General features: G+C 40.4%; 1 protein-coding gene across 1 annotated transcript in view; it reads right to left on the bottom strand.

The window, feature by feature from the left end:
* The window catches only part of TRPM5 (transient receptor potential cation channel subfamily M member 5), a 41,685-nt gene that overhangs the window by 25,310 nt on the left and 3,606 nt on the right, over window positions 1-12,769 (bottom strand). The window contains exons 4-9 of the mRNA XM_050897608.1: window positions 9,842-10,022; window positions 7,321-7,385; window positions 4,114-4,305; window positions 2,697-2,799; window positions 1,715-1,833; window positions 746-1,096 (exon numbers count right to left, since the gene is read on the bottom strand). Of these exons, the coding sequence (XP_050753565.1) occupies window positions 746-1,096; window positions 1,715-1,833; window positions 2,697-2,799; window positions 4,114-4,305; window positions 7,321-7,385; window positions 9,842-10,022 (1,011 nt within the window). The remainder of the gene's footprint in view (window positions 1-745; window positions 1,097-1,714; window positions 1,834-2,696; window positions 2,800-4,113; window positions 4,306-7,320; window positions 7,386-9,841; window positions 10,023-12,769) is intronic.

Genomic DNA, 12,769 nt, shown 5'->3' with positions numbered 1-12,769 from the left:
TATGTCACTCAATTACAAGACTATAATGATCTAAAGGCAAATATAATGTACTGCACATTATTGAATATCCAATCTACTCGTACACACTGTAAATCTGGGAATAGTTTTATGTACAAAGATTACCATTTTCAGACCTGGGATCGAAAATGGCCATCACCCGCTTGCCTTTCTCCTAGAAAATATTGTCTTTCAAGTACTTCTGCTTGAAGTTCTCTTGAGAAATGCAGACTGCTATTTTTATGTCTAATTACTCCTTAGTAAACATAAATCTCTCTTCGTATTCCCCATATATCTTTCACTGAATCTGTTCTTATGCATGTGAGGCTAATAAGATCAACAAACTGTTCTCCACATGCAAGGTGCTAGAATGAGGAACAGTCTGTGGAAGTTGCACTAGAAGAGTGTGAGATACAGGGGCCTCTGCAGATCGTGAAACAGAGGCCGTATCTTATCACTAGTTCAAGGTACAGTAAAACCTTGCATAAAACCCCACGTGCAAAGGGGAAGAAAGAGGAATCACAACCTATCTTAGAAATTATTTTCCTTTTTGATTTTGAAATTAAAAAGATCAAACCGTTTTAGCTGTAATAATAATCAGCTGAAAAAAGGAATGAGAAACTGAAGTAACTGTTTCTCTCCCCTTCCCTTTCCTTCCCTGCCCTACCCCCAAAGGCTAAACCTAGTTAAAATTTTTCAGATTCTAAATTGGAGGGGAGCAGGACTATGATGGAAAGTTGTAACTCACGGATTTCTTCTTGCCTCCATGTCTGAGGTCTTGATAGAAACCTTTGCATGCATCATGGAGAAAATCCTTGAGAACTCTAGAGACCTCACTGAGAGTGAAGAGTGGGCAGATCTCCTTTTGCTCCTTATGCTGTTGACTAGTGAGCCCTGCCAAGGTCAGCTTGCTTTCTTCATGTTTCTTCAGTAGAAGTTCATAGAGGAGACATTTCTGAGAAATGGAACAGTAGAGTCTTTGCAGACGACTGTACGTCAGGAATTCGGATATGTTAGCCCCATTGTCAATAAATAATTTTACGAATTCTGGTTTGTCATTGACCAGAGCATCCATCATCACTTCCTCCAGGTCACAGGACTAGATTGATGAAGGGAAAAAAAAAGAAGTTTTTGGGGATAATCATGGATGGATGAGGAGGGAGGTAAGATTTAACATGAGGACATGCACATTTTGTCTTCCACCAGTTCAACAGTGGGTAAAATGAGAAAGAGAGGTAGAACTCTCTGTGACAAAATGTCTATATGTAAGCACTAACGTTAAAACATCATCACAAATAGCATGCTGTAGGAGTTGTGGTGATGTTAGGTACCCACCACACTGGGTATTTATACAGCAGTTGGAAAGAGTGACATTCTTCCTACTGTCTTCTAAGACTAATGTCTGCATGCTTCTTTTGCTTTATAAGCTCAGGTTTGTTTGCTTTAAAGGTCTGTACAGAAGGCAGGGGGGAAGATTCTTGCCCCCAAAGAGCTCAAGAAAGAGACCGTGACCACTGAATTATTGCTCTATCTTCAGCCATTATCATATAGGGGACCAGAAAGACAAACAGCCTAAGGAAGCATACTACCACTGCCCAGTCTTTTAGTGGAGAATGTACGTAGCGTTAAAGACTGAAGCCTTCTATCAGGATGTTTCAGTGTCCTGTGCACATTGGATTATACACCGATTGTCCTCTAAGGCAATAAAACCTGGTACCTTCCACTCCACGTCACCATTGAATATTTCACTTTTAGCTATGTCCACTCTATTCCAGGCCACTGCCAGCTTCAGTTCATCCAGATATTCCTGAGCCTCCTGACCGTGACTTTTACTGGCTGGCAAAAATAGGAAATGCAAATAAACTCAGTACTTTACACTTGTTAAGTTTAATTTAATATAGGATTGGTAATTTGATTAGCAATACAAACTCTCCTTCAGCTATCACAGACCTGTGGGTTGCTTAACCAGGAACCCTTCACAGCGTTTTTTTCCTAACTTAAGAAATATTAATATTAAAAGATATTAATTTTTCCTAGATGAATTCTCTATTAAAACATTAAGTTTAAATGTCTGTAAGATTTTAAGAGGGACTCTGGCCTGTAGAAAGCAGGGGGACAGGACTGGCTATTGTTTTTGTCTTGTTTCAATTAGCACATTAGGAATAAAATGACTTTTTTTTCCCCATGCTAAATTTAGGCTAACACAGACAATTAAGTTAACACAAACTGAAATGGATGGCAGAGCAAGTAATGTCTTCTTTCAGAAGATACAGTGAAGATTTCTTATAGGAGAAATGGATTGTTTCTGGAACTAAGGCAGTTCCGGTCTACTTGCGTTTTTTGTTTTGTTTTGTTTTGTTTTTTAAATGGCTTGTAATTGGAATAACTGCTCCACTATATTTCAGTTCTTCTATAACCTCTACTGCTAAGAGAAGCAAGTAGTGAAATAAAGGAGCGATTAAAATAGTACTATACAATAGCATGAGATTAAAAAGCAAACAATAGTTTAAAGCAAGGTTACAACAGCTATGGTAACCGCCACAGTTAATTTGTCAATAAGCAAACAGAGGAACTCTGTATCAGAAATGAAATCTGATCCACCAACCAACCGAACTTGCTCTGGACAAGAATGAAATACATTTATGGCGTAGAAGTCAAATAAGACAAGTATTACACTGTGCTGTGTTTATTATTCTTACCTTTTACTAAAGCTTTTAAAATGACTGTGTCTAGTTCTTCTGAACCATCTTGCTCAAAGTTGTGCAGAGTTAGAAGATGTTGGTGTGAAATAATGTTCTGAATCTATTGGGAGTCGAAACAAAAATAATTTTATGCATTTTCCTACTGCTATATATTAATGCCTAAGAGCCCAGTGGAGATCACCCATACAGTATTTCCCCAAAAATTATGTTCTAATTGTAAAGCTGAGGTTTGGCAAGAAGACAAACGGTATTAGTGTCCCATATATAAATAAGTCCTAAGGCAAGGAGGGAGTTACTGCGTTTTCCAAAATCACCTAGCAGGGTAGGAGGAACAGAACTTGGATATTCTGAGAACCAGAGCAGTGCTTTAATTAAAAGATACTTCCTTAACTCACGTTCTTATTTGACTCATAGTCATGCTGTGGCCAGCATACCACTAGTTTTGTTTTACCTTTTCCTGCTTTGACATTTAAGCTTTGCTCTCAGAGGTGTTTATTTAAAAGCATAGTCTCTAAATCTTCTTTGAGTAAAAGTCATCAAATATTGATATATACAGTACTCTTCTCTTTCCTTCTGCTTGTCTATTGAGTTTTCTTTCTCGCAGTGCAGCTGTACTGAGACTTTGTGAGCATCTGGCAATATTGCTTCTAGATGCCCTTCCATCCCCTTGTGTTAGTAATCTGGCAAAGTTCTCCCTCATGGAATTAATATGTGGAACTTTTAAAGCTAAGGATTACGGCAGAGACTGCAAAGAATAAGTAGTGGGTCAGGTTGAGTGGACTTGGTTTATCTCAGAAGCACACAGTGCTCTTCAATCTTCACATAAAAACAATCTCAGTGGTTTTTTGTTTCTTAAACACTTATGCATAGTGGTTTAAGTCCAGCAAGTGTGCCTCAAGACAAAGAGTAAGGAAAATCTGTGAATCTGTTTTGTCTTTCTTTTTTAACACACATAACTGACAATAGATAGGATAATTTCTAAACATCCTTCATTCTTTTTAATTTATTTGTGCTTATCCACAATTAGGTCTCCATTTAACAGCTGTAGATCATGAATTAGGGCTCTTCTGTCACAGCTGCACATGCTCCACAGCTGTGGAGTATAAATAATGCTTCATGTCCTCTAGAAGGACTGTGGGGTTCCTGGATGCTGGCTTACTTGAAATAATTGAGGAAAGGACAGAGCCCTAAGTGTTCAGCTGAATCTCTAGGACAAAGTAGTTTGTATGATCAAATGACCAGTTGATTTTAATGTTAGAGAGGTATTCTATGACACTAGTGTCAAAGCACTGGAGTACCCAAAACTTCTGGGCAGCTTCTTGTCAAACCTGTACTGAATGGAGTACTGAAGCTAGAAATGGTAGGAGAGAGCTTGTGAACACGATGCATGTAATTATCAAACATATGAGCTTACTGTTGCTGTCCATTGGAGAATGTCCTTCCACAAGAAGCTTTCTGCAGGGAATTTCTCCATAAACTGCTTTTCAACAGCTTCTGGCATGATAAGCTGCGGGTCATTCATGAATGCAGCTAAGATGTCAGCTGTACCTCCAGATCCTGCTAAGATAAGCCAGGGAGCAGAATTTTCCAAACCACTGCAAATTCTCTGTAGTTTAAAAAGTACATTTTTAGAATTCATGTATGGAAAGAAAATGTTATTCAAAAGAAGGATTTCTTGCAACCTAGGAATAAATGTGTACCTAAACCAGATTCACTATAGACTCAGTCCAGACTCCTCTAAGCTATTAGGATTTTTCTGATTCTGTAGCAGGTCGTTCATGTATAGGCCCCTGACTATACTTCTTTTTATGACACATCTGCTGAGTAGCTAAGCAACCTGATTTGGACAAACAATGCATAAAACTTTTTTGTCCCTGACTTTGTTTTTTCCCCTGCAGTTTGTGTTTCAGCATAATCAAGTGCAAGAGGAGCACTATACAGAAATTCTCAGCAGGCTCTTCTGGCTGCCAAACCTGGCAATACGTTCTGAAAATCAGGAATTTACCTGTGAGAATACAACATTGGGCCACAGGAAAAAAAACACTGAAGCATAACTACAAGAGTTAAAGGCTGATAATTCTATTACTTGTGCAATTAGAATGAGTTGGGCAGGTTGTTGAGAGAGGAAAGCAGAGGCCATGGTATCATAATTGCAACAATGACTATTTGCTGCCAATCTATTTCTTACTCTGGAGTTATGCAAGAAGCTGATGAGACTCTAAGAAACTAACTATTGATTAGCTTGTTGTATAGGGTTGTTTTTTTTTTTTTTAGTTTAGGGGTTTTTTTTAACAAGTGTTGTAGTCCTTGGTGTGTATTATCCAATTTGTATTTAAGAAATTGATTTTCTAAAAAAGTGCAATCAGTTATCCATTCCCAGCACCTGTAAATTTAGGGCAGCTCCAGCCAGTCACCTTTGGTCTCTAAGCCACTTTGTTCTCTAAAACTTTGAAAATAGGATTTATAAGTTGTGATATGTGATTTTTCAACACTGAAGATATAGAAAACACTGCCGTATTTAGCTTCTAGAAGGAAAGCGCAAGAGGTGACATAATCCTAGTTTAAACAGCGAGTTTTCTAATACCAGTGTGTGTTTTAGTCCAGCTGACAAAGATATGACAAGATACAGGGACTGGAAACTGAAACTAGAAAACGTCACCAGAAATGAGTCATTATTCTGAAAGAGGTTAACAGCTTGTGCGGCAGAGTCTCATCACTTGGAAACTTTAAATTATGGTTAAATGTCTCTCTGAAGGTACTGTAGAGGATTCCTTTTCATCTGAGAGTATTATTAAAAAAATGCCATGTGGACTTACAGGCTGCTACAAAGTAGCAAAATGAAATACAAGTAAAATAGAAATCAAAGAGTATCTCCTAGTTAACAGGTTCTTTCAGTTGTAGAACTACTCAGGAAAAAATCAAAACTGATCCTTCGCTGAAGAAGATATGGGATTGTAATCAGACAACTCTCCAGTCTTCTATCCTACAATATTGTATTGGGTTTGCATGGCAAGGTTTTGGTAATGGGGTGGCTACAGGGGTTGCTTCTGTGAGAAGCTGCTAGAAGTTTCTCCTATGTCCGATAGAGCCAATGCCAGCCGGCTCCAAGTCGGACCCGTCGCTGACCAAGGCCGAGCCCATCAGCAACAGTGGTAGCGCCTCTGGGATAACATATTTAAGAAAGGGAAAAGAAGTTACTGCACGGTAGCAACTGCAGCCGGTGAGAGGAGTGAGAATATGTGAGAGAAACAACTCTGCAGACACCAAGGTCGGTGAAGAAGGAGGGGGAGGAGGTGCTCCAGGCGCCCCAGCAGAGATTCTCCTGCAGCCCGTGGTGAAGACCATGGTGAGGCAGGCTGTCCCCCTGCAGCCCATGGAGGTTAACGGTGGAGCAGATATCCACCTGCAGCCTGTGGAGGACCCCACGCCAGAGCAGGTGGATGCCCGAAGGAGGCTGTGGCCTTGTGGGAAGCCCACGCTGGAGCAAGCTCCTGGCGGGACCCGTGGACCCGTGGAGAGAGAGGAGCCCACATTGGAGCAGGTTTGCTGGCAGGACTTGTTACCCCGTGGGGAACCCACGCTGGAGCAGTCTGTTCCTGAAGGACTGCACCCCGTGGAAGGGACCCACGCTGGAGCAGTTCGTGAAGAACTGCAGCCCATGGGAAGGACTCACGTTGGAGAAGTTCATGGAGGACTGTCTCCCATGGGAGGGACCCCATGCTGAAGCAGGGGAAGAATGTGAGGAGTCTTCCCCCTGAGGAGGAAGGAGCGGCAGAAACAATGTGTGATGAACTGACCTCAACCCACATTCCCCGTCCCCCTGCACCACTCGGCAGTAGGAGGTAGAGAATTCAGGAGTAAAGTTAAGCCCAGGAAGAAGGGAGGGGTGGGGGGAAGGTGTTTTTAAGATTTGGTTTTATTTCTCATTATCCTACTCTGATTTGGCTGGTAATAAATTAAATTAATTTTTTCCCCTAAGTCGAGTCTGTTTTGCCCATGACGGTAATTACTGAGTGATCTGTCCCTGTCCTTATCTCGACCCATGAGCCTTTTGTTATATTTTCTCTCCACTGTCCAGCTGAGGAGGGGGAGTGATAGAGCAGCTTTGGTGGGCACCTGGCATCCAGCCAGGGTCAACCCACCACAAATATATTTTTGCTCAGTGGAACTAGGACACTATAGTTTTAAATGGTATGTCTAGCAAACCTGGTCTTGTACTTCTTCTGAGCTCTGTGACAGACACAGTTGTCTCACTGTTGCTGGACAGCACTGAATGATTGATCTTTTTTTGTATGTGATCTCGAGTAATAGCACAGTATTTCTGTTTCGCTAGATCCGGAGCTGGCTTCTGTGGGTTTGTTTTGGTTTTGGATTCCTTCTTCCCACTGTACAAGCTGGCAATGGAAGCTTTAATGATCAGCTGGTGCCTATTCAAAAGGAAATATTTCTTCCAAATACTGGCAAATTTAATATTAACAGAATTCGGTTCTTAATGGTGTATAGATATGAATTTTGACTTTATGAAAGGTGCCAATACATGTGTTTGTCATCCAGCCAAATTTTCCATTAATTACTTAGCACCAGTTAATTTATTTTTCTAAAGTTGTGAACAGCTGCTTACCTGAAGTGTGCCTGGTCCTCCATTTACCAGTAAGCAAAGCACAGGGATCTCAATGCTACCCGTTCCTGTGAAACAGATGGTTTAATTTGTAAAAAGTTAACAGCTTTCACAAAACTATTGTGTTTTTGCTGACCCCTTGAAAATACTTCTGTTACGTGCTGGTTTGGTACCTACCAGAACGTGAGCCTGCAGAATGCAAGCAATTGCAGAAGCAAGTGGCAAAGGAAGAGAATAACACTGTGACCTAGCAGATAGGGTCCTAGTCTAAGATTCAGGACAAAGGCACCTTTGCCTCCGATGTCTTGCATGATCCCTGGCAAGCAGTCCAGTCTGTTCTCACCTCAGTAAACCTCAGCTGCAAAATATGGATATTGGCACTTCTGTATGTCATAGCACTGTTGACTTTTTAAGTTATTTACTGCAAGGTGATCAGATAGTGGAGTAATGGAGCTGCATTAGGGTGCAAGACAAGATTGTTAGGTTTTCAGAGAGGCAGCTACCATTATTTGTATTAAGATACAGTTAGAAGTGAAAAGCTGTCAGTTTGTCCCAGGTGTTATGCATGTGCCTAGCATGTGCAGGAAGGTGTAGTGGAATCCAGGAGAAAAGCCTGATAAAAGGAGAATTTTAGAATATGAAGAGGCTGACTATGTAGACCAGCTAGGGTGAGATGAGTCAGATATGAGTGGATAGGAACCATATACTCTTTATTACTCTGCTTAAACAGCTTAAAATTTCATTCAGCACAGTCTAATGTGGTGATTATTAATAACATAATCTTATATATTTAAAAGAAATGTTAATGAAATATTTAACATGTCATGGCAGCAGGGGAAGAAACGATGTAGGCATCCCTGTCCTTAGCCATCCTCCCACAGGGGCCCACTTATTTCTAGGTGATTTATACTGTAAATGCTGAACTCTGTAATCCAAAGGTGACTATAGATTGGCCTAAAAGAGCTCAATCAAAACAGTAGCATCATGAGAAGAATGCCTCTTTCAGATGGAAGATAAAAGGCATTTGGTTCAAAGAATTTTTTTATGTTTCCCTTTGTAGGTCTCCCAGAGCAGTGTACAGATCTCCACTTACTACTTGTCGGATCTGTTGTGGGATGACTACAGAGATAAGGTAGAACTGAACTGTAGCCAGGACATGATTGGCAAGTAACTTCATTTGTTTTAGTGAATGGCATAGCATTGCCATACCTCTATAAGGTGATGTTCTAGTTTGAAGAGTGACCTCTGTGACTACAGGTTCCTCAAGATATGTTTATGGCTTCAAATATTCCTCATTTACCATAGATTTAGATAAAATTTAGCTGGGGGGGGGAGAGATTTTGACTTTATGCTGGGAAGGTGGGAAGTCCTTAATTGCAAAAAATATTGAGCATATCAAAAATTTCCTCTGAATGAGTTCTAAGTATTTTTTAAAATAGGGAAATTCTGCATGACCTTATTAAAGTGTTTTACTTCAGTGAAGTCACATAGCTTTGTTCAGCTTGAATATAAATGAGCTTAAATGAATAACATTGGTTTTGTTTATAGACGATATCACTGAATTCAGTATGTTCCAGTGAAATATTTGTCAAATGAATCAGCATTTTTTGACAGAAAATTGTTCTACTGAGATTTGTTCAATTAGATTTGGTTTGCAAGCAGAAAGAGGCTACTTTCTAATTCTCAGCACTGCAACCTCAGCCTACCATTATAGTCCACCTGTGGTCTTTCCTATCTGAGTCACGAGATAAGCATTCTTCGGGTGTGTTCATGCTTTCAGGTACATCTGTGCAACCATACTATGGGCTATGTAATTGAATATTCAATTGATGCATACAAGTGTGAATAAGTGAGCTCTCCCTTCTGTTTCAGCTCTGCTAGCACTGCAGGTATTACAGAAACAAAGGAAAGGTAAAAGTAATTGTATTAGCACTACAGCTGAATTCTTTCCACAAATAGCAGTGGAGGCCTGCCCAATACTCAGTTCTCATTATAAACAAATGTCACATAGATTTAGATGGCCATTAGATGCTACGTTGTTTATCCAGGATAAGATTTTATCCTGAAATAAATGTGGCTTAAAATATTTCAGAGGGCTTTGGAACAAGTCTTCTCTTCCAGTGTGGGAGCAATTCAAGACCCTATGTGCGAGAGGGGATAAAAGTATACAACAATGAATATCCATCTCTTAGAACCAGTGGTTAAGACACTTAAAGCTGGATTTATTTTCCATTTGTTGTGTTTTAAGGCAATTTGAGCTATGCTTTGAAGATCAGCTTTAAGATATGTTTAAGGAGATGCAATAAAAGTCAGGATTTTTGGTTCAAAGAGCAGCTTTCTCAACTTCAGAAGTCACCTTAGTTCTGCCTCTTACATAATGACAAATGTGTTTACTTGATCTTGCCTATGTAGATGATTGTCCAATTTCAGAATTGGACTTGCCTTTGATAATGCCAGGGGCCCACAAGTATTACTGTAATGTCAGTATTATTCAAGTTAGCATGCCTATATAGAGTCTACTTACCACCATATCCAGTACGCTGTTCTGAAATATGCTTTTCCAAGGTGAGACGTAGCTTAGTGGTTCCATCTGGCTCATCTGGTGTTATGTGATCCACCAAAATAAAATGGGAATGGTTGTGGTCCAGGGAATACAGTGGGCCTTGGATATTATCATCTGATTGGTAGTGTACAAGACTTTCATTCTAGAGAGAGGAGAGATGTTAGTGTTCTCTGCAAAACACAGTCCATCTTTTTATGTGCTTCCTCTCCATTTTTGTGTTGTCTGTGCCATGACATAGCACACCACCTTTGAGACATTTGAATAGACTTTTTGAAAAGGGTAGAGAAAGAGAATGTGCTCCTTCTGAAAGGTGCCAGATTTGACAGGACTGAAAGCTGAAGTCCCTGAAGTTTCCCTTTTGGGCTCTGCAAAATACAGTGACATCAGTCATCATCTCTGGAATGTAGGCATTCATTCAGAGGTTTTGGAAATGTTTGTTGGACAAATGGAAAGGGGCCATGAGACCCGATAATTGTGGATGGAGCCATCATGTCTCGGAGGGCTAAAGTCTCAGTCAGTATAAACAGGGGCAAACCTATTCATTCCAGTAGCGTTTTGTCCATGTTTAGCCCAGTAGATAAGTTAGCCTGCTATATGTCCATATCAATTTGAATGCAGCTTTATTTAATTGACAGGGTTATATGAGGTCTAATGGTTATTCTCAGTTTGGAAATTGCATTCTAAAAGAGTGAGTGACAGGCAGACTTTAGAAAGTGCAATCTTATTATCTTTGGGTGAGGTGTGTTATATCTTGAAATTATTTATTAATGAATTTTTGCATAAAATCACTGTCTGGGTAAAACAGAACCCCTGTTATAGACTTTTGTTCTGAGGATTGCACTAAATGTGGTCTTCCATACGCACACTTTTTCAAGCTCCCCTTACTTCCTTCATAAATCTTCCTTTCCCACTGTTGCACATCCACTTCGGTATATCATTCCTAGCTGCAAGCCAGGCTGTAAATGCCTGGTTATTCTTCTTTTTCATCTTCATAATCACTGTCCTGTTGCAAGTAAGCCAGATTTAAGCAATTGTTTAAAATCTGCATTTCCTTCTATCATGCCTCTTTTCCAACTCCTGCAGCCTTTGAGTTGATGAACAAAACTCAAACTGTCAGCTTGGCTATTGTGCCTGTGTATTGCATTTTCCTCCCACTGATTTTGTGGACACAGACAGGTGTTAAAGCCTTTCTAGACATAGCAGTGTAACTATGCAAGTAACCTAGTTGTCATTAAGGTATGGCAGAGAGATTTACGTTCTGTTTTTTAAGAGCCAGATCTTATGTAGAGCCTTTCTTAATCTCAGCTTTTGGCAGCATCTGCTAGGAAGAGCAGGTGCCCAGTTGAATCCTGGGGGAAGTTCAACCCAGGGGTTATCCAGGTTCTTCTCCACAGCCAAGGCTAAGGCTGATGTTGGAGAGGCAGTGAATGTATCACCAGGAGCTCATAGCAGCACTACTAATGCTTAAAAGCATTAAGTAACCCAGAGGACAAGCTCCTTCATGCTGCGGGTATAAGAGTTGAGCACGCTGCATGGCATGCCCCAAGTGGCTTTCTGAAATGAAGCTGCATACAGTCAAACTGGAGAAGAGAAATCTCTTTCGAAGCAAGGTGAAAAAGGCTATAATCAGGCGTGTTCCTGTGGCTTCTTTCCCTGTCAGCAGCTCTGGGAAGAGTAGGAACATCAGAGGCTATTCCAGGAAAAAAAGCAGTAAATTTGCATGTCCTTTACAAACAGCAAGGGCCACAAATTTCTTTTACCTCTTTCTCTCTGTCTCTCATTTGTTGGAGAAAACTTCTTGACACAATTACTTTGCCTTCAAATTTTGTTTTGACAGAGGGCGTGCCTATATTCTGCTGCCATGTAACATTAATCCTGCTCATGAAAGATCTGGCCTTCGATTAGGACCCGGAGGCACAACAACCAATTGAAAAAAGCCCTCGGGGATTTTCGTATTTATTCTCTGAAAATGTGGAAGTGATCTTTCAATGATGTTTAAAGCATACCATTAACACAGAAGAGATGGGAGGGATCCACTGATTTCAGGGCTTGTTTTTCTCCTTGCTAGTGTGGATTGTTAGCTCTATTTTATACAACAAGCTGCTCGTGTTAGTGCCAAGTATAAAGAGAACTGGGTTTAGATCAACATGCCTGTCTATAGTTCCTTTGTCTTAAAGTTACTGACTAAAATCCAGAATGTCTTTGGGTGGAAGCAGTGCCAGAAGTCATAGGGTCAGGAACACTCTACACAAAATACTCGTTGACAAAGAATTCGGGCTTTAGTTAAGGGGGAGAAAATCTAATGCAATAAAAAGACCAGTGCACTTTTGTTTTGTAGCTGCTGGCTGGGAAAGATCCAGATGCATTTTGATCACTTAGCCTGGGAGGGAGGTGAAATAGTTAGTTTGCATTGCAAAGGCAACTTTCCTGAACAAAATTCACAAACGCAATGAACCGAATTCTTTCGTCTGAGGTCCTTGTGGACCAGTTCAGCCACACAAATAGGTTAAAGTCTTCCAGCTAAAGAGTCCCACCTGGTAGATCACACAGGTAGCTGTCCTCAGCAAAAAGGATGGAAAAAGGGGAAGCCCAATGACAATAAATTGCTGATATGGTCTGGCAGTCTCCCAGCTGCTAGCTGGTACTTGCTAGCCTATCTGAGAGAAGAACTAGGTGCGAGTTCAAAGGGCTGTGTTTCTTAGCTTCTGCAAGGAAGTAAAATAGCACAGAGGAACTGTCATTCATTGTCATTACACACTTACTTTATTGTTATAATATTCTGCTTAGGACAGACTGTATATCCAGTGACAAGAAGGTCATGCCGTAATTTTTTTTTTTCCTCCACCTCAATTCAGCATCAACTTGTCTTGACATTTTCAGCAACTGTTG

The sequence above is a fragment of the Gymnogyps californianus genome, chromosome 5, assembly GCF_018139145.2.
Source record: "Gymnogyps californianus isolate 813 chromosome 5, ASM1813914v2, whole genome shotgun sequence".
In the NCBI taxonomy this organism is placed as follows: Eukaryota; Metazoa; Chordata; class Aves; order Accipitriformes; family Cathartidae; genus Gymnogyps; species Gymnogyps californianus.
This window is presented reverse-complemented; position numbering and strand designations above follow the sequence as displayed.